Below are 13,750 nucleotides of genomic sequence, written 5' to 3'. Positions count from 1 at the left end.
GATTTGTTTAGCGGTATTTCAGGTGCCTCAAAAAGTCAACACTTTCTTATTGCTACAGGAATGCTGTGAGAGGAAGTCATTTCAAAAGGCTGAAGCTCCCCTCAGTGTACTGGCATTGTCTTACTGTCTAAGATTTCAGGTAATCTCTATCTCTAAATGGGATTTTGGAGCACTCTGTAGCCAATGGATGGGAGCAGACCACAAGAAGTAAGTCTCTCTTTATGAATAAAGACTCAGCAAAAAGGTGTTGTCCTAGTGACAGCAGCCTCCAGATGAGGCCTAGGGATCCCCCTGGAATTACAGCTCATCTCCACACTACAGAGATCAATTCCCCTAGGGAAAATGAATGCTTCGGAGGGTGAACTGTATAGCATTGTACCCCACTGAGCTCCCTGTCGTCCCAGGCTCCACTCCCAAATATCCAGGGGTTTCCCAACCTGGAGCTGGCATCTGTACTGCCCTGCCCCACCCCCACCTGGTGGCCAGGGGGGACCTGGCAGCCCTGGTTGTGTATGATATCATGCTTCCCCTCACAATGGCCCACATATCTCACCTTGAGCCCCATTTCAAATGACAGACACATGGGAAATTGTATAATGTGAACATGGAATCTTTTATTTTGTATGTTTACAATTAAAAAGGCAAAATGGGCAAAATAAATGGTTAAAATTATTCTTGAAAGTCTATTTTAAGTTTATACTCACTGCGGGTGTGGAGGGGGAGGTATTTGTGAATTTCCCCCATTGTGCAGGGAGTTGAACTAGATGAGCTTGGAGGTCCCTTCCAACTCTATGATTCTATGATTCAATCAAAACCATTAACTGACAGTTCTCTGTTTAATCCATTCTAGGGCCTCCAGTCAGTTTTACTGCCTGAACCTAACTTGCCCTTGTCCTGTAATCAGCTTCTCCAACACCCACCTTGTCTCCCATGAGAAACAAAGAGCCTCCTCACCATCAGAATTGTATTGAAAGCCTTCATGGGCACTTAGAGAGTGCTTCAACCTGCTAATAATTTTGAGCAATGAAGACTACAATGCTTTTTAATATTTTTTAAGGCTACACAGATTAAAACATCAATGCACTTTGATGCAAGCAACAATTTTTAGTGCAGCTACTCATTTAAACCTGCCAGGGTCGCCAAGGCAACCAGATTGCAGTCTCTCTTCCAGAGGAGAAAGAGGGTGCAAAGAGGAGTGACTTGTACGAAAAGTGCACAAGAATGTGCCATCACACATAAACAATTTTCAGCAAAGTTGAAGAGTTAACTGTGCAGGATCCATGAAAGACATATTAATATCCAGTTGAAAAAGAAGATGAGGACTACAATTTGTTTTTAAAGTATTTGGAAAAACATATTTCAAATGTAAGTTGGCTTGCTAGCTTGAGCGAGCTGTTCTGCAGATAACCATCAAGTACGCCCATTAGCTGCTTGTGGCACAATGGTCAAATTGCACAGAGGAACACAAAAAGTTCTCTTATACGGAGCAATACTATTCATTCATCAAGCTCAGTACTGTCTACTGGGGCTGGCAGTGGTTTTCCAAGGCCTAATGCTTGAGAACTTGTGTGTGCATAATTCTATCAGTGACCTCCTCAAAGTCAAGCTATCTCCTTCCCCTTCATATGTCTGCAAAACTGGGGAGCCAGAAAAGGAGAGTCACTATCAGTTACTTTCTGGGCAGGGAGGTCTGTGGTGATAAAGAAGGGCAGGCTAAGTAAGAGGAAGGTTCATCAGATCTACTCACTTTCCCAATCTCTCCTTCAGCTGGAGTTACCCTGATTGCTTTGTCAGCAGACCATCAAGTCTAAATGTGTCATTGCTGAATGCCAGCTTTGTCCAAAGGAAAACATACAGGATTGGAAGAGGAAGCAGACCAGGCTTATATAACCAAGACTGACTAGGTGAATCTGGGAGAGTTAATTTGTTCCAATGTTTACTTAGTGAAGAATCAGCCTAGACTTGGTGAACAGAGGGCAAACGTTGCTGTGATCTTTTGCAAAACCATCACCCACTCCGTTGCTTTGTCAGACATGTTGCCAAGCTACAAGCGTATGTACCCACTGTTGGATAAACAAGACAAAACAACAGCCTCCCTGCCTGAACTGGGTGAGGAGGTTTCAGATCCCAAGGTTTTTAGTCCACCTTTGTGAGGTCATACTAATAGAATTTCATGTTCCCCATGAAAACCCATGGTGTTGTTCCACACATGCATTTTGTGTACTGACCAAACGTCATATGGGTGGATGATGGGAGATATATAAGTTATTCTGTTGTCATGGATAGACTATTATCTGAGCTGGAGGCTAACAAGGATATGGAACTTCTGTGGGACTGGAGTACTGGTTAACACTAATGGATCCATACGGTTTTCTGACATCTCTCTGGAAGATCCATATAGACATGGAAGAGCCAGCATGTTTCAGTGGTTAAGAGCAGCAGACGCTAATCTGAAGTTTCTGAATGGTATTCAATGGCAGCCCGGTGTAGAGCACATTACAGTGGTCAAGTTTGAATGATTCAGAGACATGTATGACTGTTGTCAGGTAAGCTTTTTTCAAGAATAGCTGGCAGATCAGTCCTAGTTGGTAAAAGGTGATCTGTACCACACCACTTCCAACATATGACTGTCTAAACAGCAAAGACCCAGCATCAGGGTCTTCTCCAGTGAGTGCTCCCTTCTCATTTGGTGGCCAAAGTATTTGAGCTTCAGTTTCATTATCTGGCCTTCCAGGGAACAGTCAGGGTTGATCTCTTTTAGGATTGACTGATCTGATCTTCTTGTAGTCCAAAGGACTCTCAAGAGTCTTCTCCAGCACCATAGTTCAAAAGAATCTATTCTTCGGCACTCGGCCTTCCTTATAGTCCAACTCTCGCAGCCATACATGACTACTGGGAATACCATTGCTTTGACCATGCGGACTTTTGTTGGCAGGGTGATGTCTCTACTTTTTATCATGCTGTTTAGGTTCGCCATCGCTTTCCTCCCAAGGAGCAGGCGTCTTTTAATTTCATGGCTGCTGTCACAGTCTGCGGTGATCTGGGATCCCAGGAACGTGAAGTCTGTCACTACTTTCACAACTTCCCCTTCTATTTGCCAAGGAGTGATGGGGCTGGATGCCATGATCTTAGTTTTTTTGATGTTGAGCTTCAAGCCCACTTTTGTGCTCTCCTCTTTCACTCTGAGCAAGAGGGTCTTTAGGTCCTCTTCACTTTCTGCCATTAGAGTGGTATCGTCTGCATATCTGAGGTTGTTGGTCTTTTCCCCAGCAATCTTAATTCCCGCTTGTGATTCACTAACTAACTAGAGATAAAATAAGCCACGGTTTCACACTACATCTGAACTGAGCCTTTAAGTAAGAAATCAATTCCAAGCTACCTCATAGGATGACCAAAAAGTCTTCCAACAAGCAGAGGTGAATTATCTGCTTATTCATCTGCAAAGGAAGCCATCAGAACCAAATTTTCCATAGTCAACCTTCCAAGACTGATCGATTGGTCAATTATCTCCTTCCCTGAATTTTATTTGTCTTCTGCAGATGGTTTTTTAGCTTACATTATCAATACCTACTACGAGAAGACATTGCCAAAACAATTGTTTTAAATTACAAAGACATCTGTAAATTACCAGGACAGCTTCAAAAGCATTATAACTGGCTTATTAAGAAAAGGATTATAAAAATAAATCTATAACCATGAATTAGAAAGGTTATGGATAAGAAATTTCTTTTTAAGTTACCAAGAGAATACTCCTCCTGATGCTGCAGGTTTATAGCCTGGGTTTACTGTTAGATCCTGGCCTATGATTGCAGGCCCTGGTCTTCTCTATGGCACACAGTGCCTTTTATCACCTTTGACTGATGCCAGCTATGGTCTTTCCTTGAAAAGTGTGATCTGCCTACAGTGATCCATGCTCTAATTACACCCAGATCAGATTACTATAATGCACTCTATGTGGGGCTGCCTTTGAAAATGGCCCAGAAAATTCAGGTGGTCTAAAATGCCATAAGCAAGCTCCTGTTGGAGATGGGATACAAGGATCAAATCACTCCAGAGTTGAAAGATCTGCACTGGCTGTTCATTTATTTCTGAGCACAATTCAAAGAACTAGCTAGTTCTTACCTACATTGTCCAGCCTGCCAGGGTAGGTTCAGCCTCTCCCTAAGAGTGACCGATGAGAGTTGATAGAATGTTGGGGAGAGACAGCTGGACAACAACTGTTAAGAGAGGAGTTGGGAGTGGGCAGCTAGGGAGTGAGAGGGAAAAGAGGGAAATTTTGGAGAAAAGCTGCTTAGAGTTGGCTGAAAAGAATCAATTCATAATAAAGGATCCCAGTTGTCGGAATAGGGAAACAGTTTAAAAGTTCAAGGAAAAAGAAACCTTGTTACCTCTACCTTACTTTCTTCAGTGTTATGTTCAAACCATAAATAAAAGATAACTTCTTGTTTTGTTTAACCCTGCGGGCTTTGTGTCTAAGGGAAAAAACACACACACAAGTTAGTACCTTGATGTGTGTGTGTGTGTGTATATATAATATGGTATAAGAGGTGGCAGTGTGTGAATGGAGCACTGTATGAGCCCCCAACCCCAATAACTCAGTCAAGTGAAGCCTATTATTAAAGTGGGCTGGGCTAACCTGTCTGCTGATGTCTCTGAATGTGAGGACCTGAGGTGTGAAACAGTCATGCCCCTCTAGGTATGTTAAAAGGGATGAGAAGGGTGACAAGTGTGATGGCCTGTCCTATGTATAACCCAGTACCTGCGAGAGAGAGAGGTTTTAGAAGGTGGTAGGCAATCTGTGTTGAGTGGAAAAGGACATCACAACCATGGACAGGGCCTTTTCAATAATGATACCTTGCTTATGGAATGCCCTTCCTATTACAGCTCACCTGGCACCTACATTGATCTTTTAGGCACCAGGCCAAAACTGTTCACCTAATCTTTTAATTAAAGAAATGATCTTTTAACACCACTTTATAATATGCTTTCAGTAGGAAAACTGATATTTAAACGGCTCAATTATCTTTTTTAGGCTATTTTTAAAATTCTGTATTTTAATTAATAATTTCTTTATGTTTTATGTTTTTATTACATTTTATTTTGTAAGCTGCCTCAGGCAAATACCCTTGACAGGTGGTATGGATGCTCCTAGTGATTCCTCAAAAGTTTGTCACTCATTAAGTTCCACATCACAAAGTTATGCAGGTAAGGAACTTATCAATGCACACTGGTAGTCAAACAATGGTTTTGAGTCTATATGGAGAGAGAAAATTAAACATCCTCATGATGTCACCCATCCCACGACATAACCCTCTCCACACCCAACCAGGAAGTCATAAACCACTGTGCCACCCTGTGTGTATGACACTGAAGGCAGAAGGCCTACCTGAAGAACTTGAATGTTACTAGAAGGGTTCAAGTTTGTCTATAGGAATAATGCAACCACAAAGACAATTTCCATCATTCCTATAAGGTTTCCAAGGACACAGGCATTATTAATCTGTCCTTCATTTTTTATTTTGCACTCCTCTATTGGGTGTTTAGTGTGGGGGCACAGTGCTCCATCACCAAATTCCCCACTTCTGTGCCCCTAGTACTATAGGCAGGGGGAAAGTAACATGATGCCATGCATCTTGATTAAGAACTCTCTCAATACATGTGATTCTCTTGCTAGCTTTACATATATACACACACACACTTTGACTGGCTGCAGAGTTAACTGAAATCCCATCTTCCTCTGTGACATAAGGAGCCTGGAGATAGGGTTGCCAGGTCTGTCAGAAACACCAGTGGGGGGGTCGGGGGGACATTCCGGGAGCCAGAAGTGTTGGCATGCAACGTGCCTATGTCATCCAGAAGTGACATAGGCACATGGGTGACATCGGGGTCAATGCTATGGGTTTTGGACAAAACTCTATGGTAAAATCAGCCTCAAACCATAGAGTTTTGCCCAAAAACCAGAGTGTTGCCCCCCGACGTCACCAACATACCTACATTATTTCTGGGTGACGCAGGCACATTGCATTTATTTCCAGCGACGTCGCTGTTGGAGGGGAGAAGTTCCTCCTGCTGGCCAGCTAGCTGGCAGTGAGCAGGAGCCCACAAAACCAGGGAATCCCCCACCCCAAACTGTGGAATGAACCCTACCTGGAGGTGGGTTTTCTCCATGGTCTTCAATATGAATGTGTTATAACTTTAGGAGACTGACCTCTAAAGAAGCCTACAATTCTAAGTACCTTCCACACTTGTTCCCCAACCATCCTCTGAACTCCAACCATTTTTCTCTCTTCCACTGGTTACTGCCATGCCACAAAGGAAGCACTATGCTGATGAAGCACTGTGCAAGCAGTTTTAGGAATAATCATATCCAGCCCAGCTGGCATAACTCAGGTACTCTGAAATGTAAAGCCATGCCTCCATCAGCATAGACTGGCTACGGGAAGCCTATAAACAAATGGCATATCAATCAGCCCCTGCAAAAAAAATCATAAAGCAGCTAAACGCCACTGATCTCTTTGCTATATTCAAAATCTTATGCAAATGAGGTTCCCATTTAAGTAAAAGAGATCTTCTTTCCCCCTCTAAGCTAATGGCTAGATGCCATCTATTGAATTTATACATTTTGGTTTTAGTTCTAGGATTATGTCCTTTAAGCTTTATATCTGCTTCATGGATGGACAGTAAAGTTGGAGCACACTGTATCTGGATTTGATGACCTGACAACTTGAACTAAAAGAATATTGATCTTTCACTAAAAGGAATGTATCTTCTTAGATTTTTGTCAGATGAGATGTATGATAGCTTCCTGTTGTCATGAAGCAGACAAAATTTTCAGTAGCAATTTTTTAAGGAAAAAAATATGAAATGGTAGAAACAGTAGTGTATTATGTTGCAAACATCACCTTCCATACTTTAAGCAGCACTTTTCTTTATCAGCTTCTGTTTAGCACCATTGTACATTTTTTATCTTAGAAAATGTTATGAAATTCACAGGACAGTCTATTATACAATTATGTAATTATGGTTGCTACTGAGGAACTCTTAATGATGTTTGATCCAAAGGCATCCCACCTTGCAACAGCCTAAATCAAACCTATAATTTCTGGTTGTGTTCCGCAATCTCAGGATAACTTCATTGCCCATCTTTGAGTAAATAGCACCCTCCCAAAATAGTTTTGTCAATTTAAATAAAAATGCTTTACTGTTGTTCTGAAAGGGGGAAAAAACAGAATGGCAATGATCTATGTAAGAAAAAGTTCTGTTAACCTTAAAGCCTGACACCAGGTATACACACTCACTGGACAAAGGAATCAATATAGTTCGGCGCATAGTGACAGTCGATTTTTAAAGTTCAGAAAATATTAAATAATATGAACATTATTAATATTTTAAAGATAGGGCCATCAATTCCCTTCATCCCTGATAAGGTATTTTGAAAAAACTCCTAGTCTTCCTGGTTGCCACACACACATCCAATATATATGTAATTTAAAATATCATAACCTTCATTTTTAAGAAAGGCAAATGTGTTGGTGGTTTCCTTTCTGGTTTAGACATCAAATAGAAGCAAAAGTAAGAAAGGAAGCTTCTAGAATTCAATGTCATTTCTGCACTCCATGCAGTTCCCAGTCCTCCCTTCCCCCCACCATTCCTGCATCATCTTCTATCCTACCCATAAACTGTTACCCTGTGAATTTCAAGCTTCCTTTCCCCATTGTTGAAAAAAGAAACAAAACAAATTTCAAATTCTGCAAGGATGTCCCTACTCCACGATGCAATAAAGCAAGATTATCTGTAACCATAGTTTGCAAAATTTCTTCATGTTGCAGAATTGTGCCCTATTTTTTAAAAGAAATAGGGCACCATTCTAAACCCTTCGGCCTTGATCCAGTGGAATCAGGAGTGCCCACAAACCAAAAGGTCTTCTGGCTATTTCCTCTTCTTCAGTTAACCAACTGCAAACCACAAAGCAATTTTTAAACTCAGGGAAATATAAAAATAAATTTGGGGGTTTGGCAAAGGATTGGCAAAACAGGAAATAGCCAGAAAAAAATCCTTTACTACAGGCACACATCTGGCAGGCATAAGGCTGTGGGGTCACTTCTCTTCCCCCATCCTCAGCTGAAGTGGATGTCAAATTATGAGACAGATTCTCATTACGGGTAAATCATCAAACTCACAGGCAATAAATGTAAAAGACATTGTGCCACACAAAGGTGTTGTTTTTGTATCTGGGAACAATGGTAACATTCCTCAAAATCTGATGTAAGCTTCTGTATTATCCACTGGTCCAGTAACTAAAATGAAGTTAATTTTTAAGTTAAAAGTATATTCATTTGTTAATTTTATTTATATCTTGCTCCATCCTAAATATTCTGAGTAGCCTACATAATACAACCCAGTTGCCATATTGGGGGGGGGGGGGGGGGGAGCTCAGCAGAAGAGGGAAATCTCAGTTCAAGCTGCTCCACAATCCTTAATTATGCTTCCTGCATTTACGTCAGGGGTCAGACCGAAAAGGTGATTTCACATATCATATGTGCTGGCAGCATTCAAGCATAACAGGTGACATCAGAGCAGCAGATCTAACAAAAGTGATTTATTATGGCTTTTAATTGGTTGGTGCCTAGTTTTGTGATGCACTGTAATGCCCACTGCTATATTTAGTAAGTAAGGTGCACCTGATTGACCATTTACAATGCTTATATGAACTCTCTCTCCTGTTCACTCAGTGTACTTTTAAAGATGGCAGTGTTCCCAAGGGTTCAAGGAAAAGGTTTTCAGCTGTCTTGCTGTCTTCCTGCCTTTAGATTCCTATCCTAGAAATGTCACAGGAATCTAGCTTTTAATCATTTGTATGCTCCTACCACAAATTACTCGGTATTAGTAATACTTCTGAAAAAAATGATAATACAACACTGAAAAGGAAGCTTCAAAAGATATTTGTTTTGTTGTGCTATGTTTTCCTTACCAAAGACAGCTGCTTTCTCAGCCCCTGAGAGGATTGCTTGGGGTTAACAAGCAGAGTCAAACAAGAGAGGATTAGGAAACTACCAGTACGTCTAGGCTAATGCACTAAAACAGAACACTCCATGTGGAAAAGGCATTGCTCACTCTTAGATGAGTCCTTTCAAGGCACTGCCCCAGCTTATGACCCACAAAAGGGTCAAAGGTCATATAATCAATGTACAGGGGCTGAAGAAAAGACCTCCCTCAAACTATTTTTCATGAAAGAAGGGGGCAATGTGGGAAATTTTGAGAGTCTAGTAGTGTGTCTAAGCCATAACACAGAAGAGCCCGCAATTTCCCTGCTAATGAAAAATAAAGAATGGATGACACAACAGATCAGGCCCTGCATGACTTTGTGATTCATAAATCTGAACCCAGCCTACCAACCACACATTGTGGCCTGCCAGATCCTTGACAATCTCAGTTTTTGCAGTCCCTTGAGGCAGCAAAAGCAGGTTTATTGAGGACATAAGGTTTAGTCATGTTTGTAAAATATGCATGCTACCCTGCTTAAAAGGATAGAAACATAAATTGTTGGCATAGTTATATAGAAAATCTTATCTGTGCATCACCCCTTCTAAAGACTCGTCAAATAAGCTTACACAGAGGACCAGTGTTCCCTCTAAGCTGAGTTAGCGTGAGCTAGCTCACAGATTTTTAGCTTCCGGCTCACACATTGTAGTCTTAGCTCAGGAAGGATGGCTCCAGAGCAAACTAATTTATGCAGTAGCCAAATCGCTCGCTCACAACTTTAATGCCAGTAGCTCACAAAATATTATTTTTGCTCACAAGACTTCACAGCTTAGAGGGAGCATTGCAGAGGACTCCTAAAAGCAGATAAGATAGTTTCATAGAACCTGAAAACTAAAAATGGCATAAAGTTCTTTAGTGAGTCACAAGCAAAGAACAACATGGCATGAATGATACTAGAGGGCCCTGTAGGGCAAGCAAGCGGAATAATCACTGGATAAACCTTATTTGTATTTGGTGATCAGACAGATTGCAGGAAGAAAACCAAACCCTACCTTCTAGCTCTCCCTAGAGAAAATGTTCTTTGTTCCTTGTCAGCAGATTAAAATCCATTGTATAACTGCTAAATACAAAAACTGGAATTCGCATCTTAGGGCATGATACACTTTGTTCTTCAGAATCTACTAATTGTATCTCAGAGTGGCATGTTTGGTGACTGTGTGTTTTCAGGACCACAGCACCCCACCCTGCGGTGAGTTGCCAGCTGGGGTGCACATAATCTCCCCACTACATGCATTTAGAAGACCAGACAAGACAATTTTATTTCTTTTTATTAAGGGAGAGTGTTATGATATTTTTTGTCCTAAGATCTTTTTTTAGTCTGAAAGGTAGTATATTTGTATTTGATGCAATCTGAGCTGCTGTTTAGACTTCTGAAGTTTTATGTCGTGAACCACATTGGGTTACTGAGGAAGGGCTGCTGTGATAGCCATTTCCACCACCACCACTCACAGCAAACTCCAGGCAGCCTTGAGATCCGGAGGCTACATGTTTGATATGGTTTACTCAGTAGGCTCGGAGCACATTTGAGTTTGAATTAAACCAGGTGAATTTTGGTGCAAATATAATGCTGAGCCCTGGAAAAGAGCAGAAGGAGAAGAACCACAATCCACAGTCTGCTCCCAATCCCTTAAAGCAGAGGTGTCAAACTCATTTGTTATGATGGCTGGATCTGACATAAATTTCATTTTGTTGGGCTGGGTCATGCATGCCATAAAATATAACATGAGGTACCAGAGATATAAACTTTATAAGGGTGATTTCAGGTACTGAATGGCAATAGCAGGTGAATTACAATAGCAGGCTTGATTGGATTAGGTGTGATATGCAGAGTGGTGGTAGAAGTTGAGATACCAACAATGGTAATGAGACAGGAAACCTAGGTCTCACTTCTGTCCAGGAGGATTCAGTCCAGGAGGAAGCAAAGAATAAATGGACATAAGACTGAAATTAGAAACCACAATATTCAGTTGCTGACCTAAGAGTAGCAGTGCTTTTACAAAGGAATTTCAAAGAGAGATTAGAAAGAGAAACTGCTGAATTGCAATTGATAATGAAGCTCAAGACAATGCATCCTCCAAAACTGAATTGAGACCTAGTTTTCCTGTCTCATTACCAATGTGTGCTATTATCATTTGGCATCTGAAATCACTCCACTCTCCAAGATACAAGGACCTAATTCCTAATCAGGGTCTTTTTGAAAGAAAATAAAATCCACATAGGAACAGAGAAATCCAATCTTTTAAAAAAACCTTCGGAACAAGCCAAAATAATTTCCTCAGTGTAAATAATGCTTGTCAGAAGAATCCATCCAACCTCTCTCTGTCCCCCTGAAGAAGTGTGCCTGCACACAAAAGCTTATACCTGGAATAAAACGTTGTTGGTCTTAAAGCTGCCATGGGACTCCAACTTTGTTCTCTCTCTCTCTCTTTCCTCCCCAAAAGAGAAGGAGCAGCCCCGGAGTAGGAAGCAAAAGCTCTGTGCATGTGTGTGTGTGAGTGTGTGTGTGTGTGTGTGTGTGAGAGAGAGAGAGAGAGAGAGAGAGGGAGAGAAGCTTGTCTTTGTATCTCTCCCACATGAAGCAGGAAGCAGCCACTGAGGGAGCTGTGGGGGAGGAGGGGGGCAAGAGGCAGGAAGCAAAGAGCCACTGAGACAGCTGGGGGAAAAGCAAGCTATGGTGTGGCTGCACTAGAAGCCCTGGAAAAGAAACTTGGAGAAGGAAGTTGCTCGTGGGGCAGGTCCGGCCCATGAGCAATATGTTTGACACCCCTGCCTTAAAGTATTGCTGAGCATTATGTCAGCACACAGTCCACTTTCAGGTCCCCCAGAGTCTGAACCAGGAACCTCATGGACTGAGGGCAGGATTCAGGCTAATCAACTATTGAGGGCTCTGTAGTTGAGACTAACAGCCACCATCAGTCATAAAAAGAAACACTGATACATAACACTAGCTCCCATGGTTGGCATGCATATACATACTTTGAATTCTCCAAATCTGATATAAATAATATGGCATTTTGTGGTTATCTGATCAACCACAGCAGTGCATTCCATTTGCTCTATCGCCAGCTCTAGTTCTATCAATGAACAGCAAAGGCCCTGGGTTGGAAAACAGCCATCCCAGATCTAGATTTGGAACCAAACAGGGTTCCACCCTGACATCTTTCTGCTTCATAGATATGAGATTTGAAGATGAAAACAAGTAGCTTTCCTGCCAGATTCCAGTTCAGTTTGGCATCGTTCAGACATTACAACAAACCACAGTTTTTCCCCTCATGTGCATGAGAGTGGGCAGCTTTCTGGTATGTGTGGTACTGAAAATCCATACTTGTAGAGAAGAATGAAAATCATGATTTGTGGTTCAAAGATACCAACAATATGGTTTGCCATGAAAAGAGGCCATTTCATTAGTTGGCTGTATGTAAGGTGAACAAGGTGCAACACAAACTTCAGGATAGCCCTTGGTTTGCCATCACATCTCACTCATGCCTTTGTGTACGAGAAAACAGATAATCAGAAGGTGAGGAAAAACTAAGCCTACAGCATGTGTTAAGGTACTGAACAACAGGATCATAACACATGAAAACTAAGACAACTTTCCCATTGGTCTACATCAGTGACAGACAACACAGAGAAAATAGGGCTATCATCCTTTCATAAGCAATCATCTATATATCTAATAGCCAAGTCGCCCCCTCTGTGCGGATATCTAAATCCGCACATCGGGGGGACCTGGGGGGCAGAGATTTTTTCCTGTACATCTGGGGCAATCCCCAGATGTGCAGAAAAATCTGAAAAATTAAAAAAATATACGGGGGATACTTAAATCCCCCCAAAAAGTGCACAGGGAATGCACTTACCTGTGGGATCCATGGTAGAGCCGTTGGTGCTGGTGGCGGCGGCAGGGGGGAGCCTTGGCGGGCCGGCGGCTAGAAGCCACAGCCATTGCTGCTGCTGTTGTCGGCGACAGTGGTGGGGGAAAGCCTGGAGGACCTGGCGGCTTGGAGCCATGCAGGGCTCGTCAGTGTTACTGTTGTGGGCAGCGGCAGCAGGGAAGAGCCTGGTGGGCCTGGCAGCTTGGAGCTGCGCAGGGCTTGCCAGTACTGCTGTTGTGGGCGGCAGCAGGGGCGGTGGGGAGAAGGCTTGACAGCTCAGAAGGAAGGAAGAAGGGAGCCGATCCAATGAGGAAAGGGAGCCTTCAACCCGCACCAACGCGATCCCGTCATCCACAGAACTGGGGTTTGGGGCCACCACAGGGGCCCGATTCCACTTGCACCTGCCACACACATTAGTCGTGCCCTTTCAGCCATTTCTCCGGGCACCATCCGGGCACGGTGAAACACTTCAAAGTCCCATGGAAGTCAACAGGAAAGAATTAAACTCACACCTTAACTTTTTCTACAGGGCTTCGTTGTAAACCGCCATTTTCATTCCAAATCCCTAGATTGGGAGCTCTCTGCCCTGAGCAGAAACTTCCTAAGGCTGCAGTCCTTTGCAAATTAGCGGGCAGAAGCCTTGGCAGCTTGGGAGCCATGGGAAATACTCCCCCCCCGCGAGTATCGCGGGTCCCACTTTTTGTTATGTTCTAAAAGCATCAACTCTTATTTTAATTTATGAAACTGTTGCATGGCAGCAAAATTTTATTCAAAAATACATTGTAAAGTATGCCAACATTCAGCTACACAAGACTCTTCAGTTTACATCCCAATCA

At 42.4% G+C, this 13,750-nt stretch overlaps 1 protein-coding gene across 1 annotated transcript in view; it reads right to left on the bottom strand.

Annotated features, from left to right (window-relative positions):
* Positions 1-13,050, bottom strand: part of ZNF827 (zinc finger protein 827) — a 139,671-nt gene extending 126,621 nt beyond the window's left edge. Inside the window, exon 1 of the mRNA XM_015422913.1 lies at positions 12,900-13,050. Coding sequence (XP_015278399.1) covers positions 12,900-13,050 — 151 coding nt within the window. The remainder of the gene's footprint in view (positions 1-12,899) is intronic.
* Positions 13,051-13,750: the final 700 nt, after the last annotated feature.

Source organism: Gekko japonicus, unplaced genomic scaffold, assembly GCF_001447785.1.
Source record: "Gekko japonicus isolate JY-2015 unplaced genomic scaffold, Gekko_japonicus_V1.1 scaffold110, whole genome shotgun sequence".
Classification (NCBI taxonomy): Eukaryota; Metazoa; Chordata; class Lepidosauria; order Squamata; family Gekkonidae; genus Gekko; species Gekko japonicus.
Note: the sequence above shows the minus strand (reverse complement) of the source record. Positions and strands in the feature narration are given on the sequence as shown.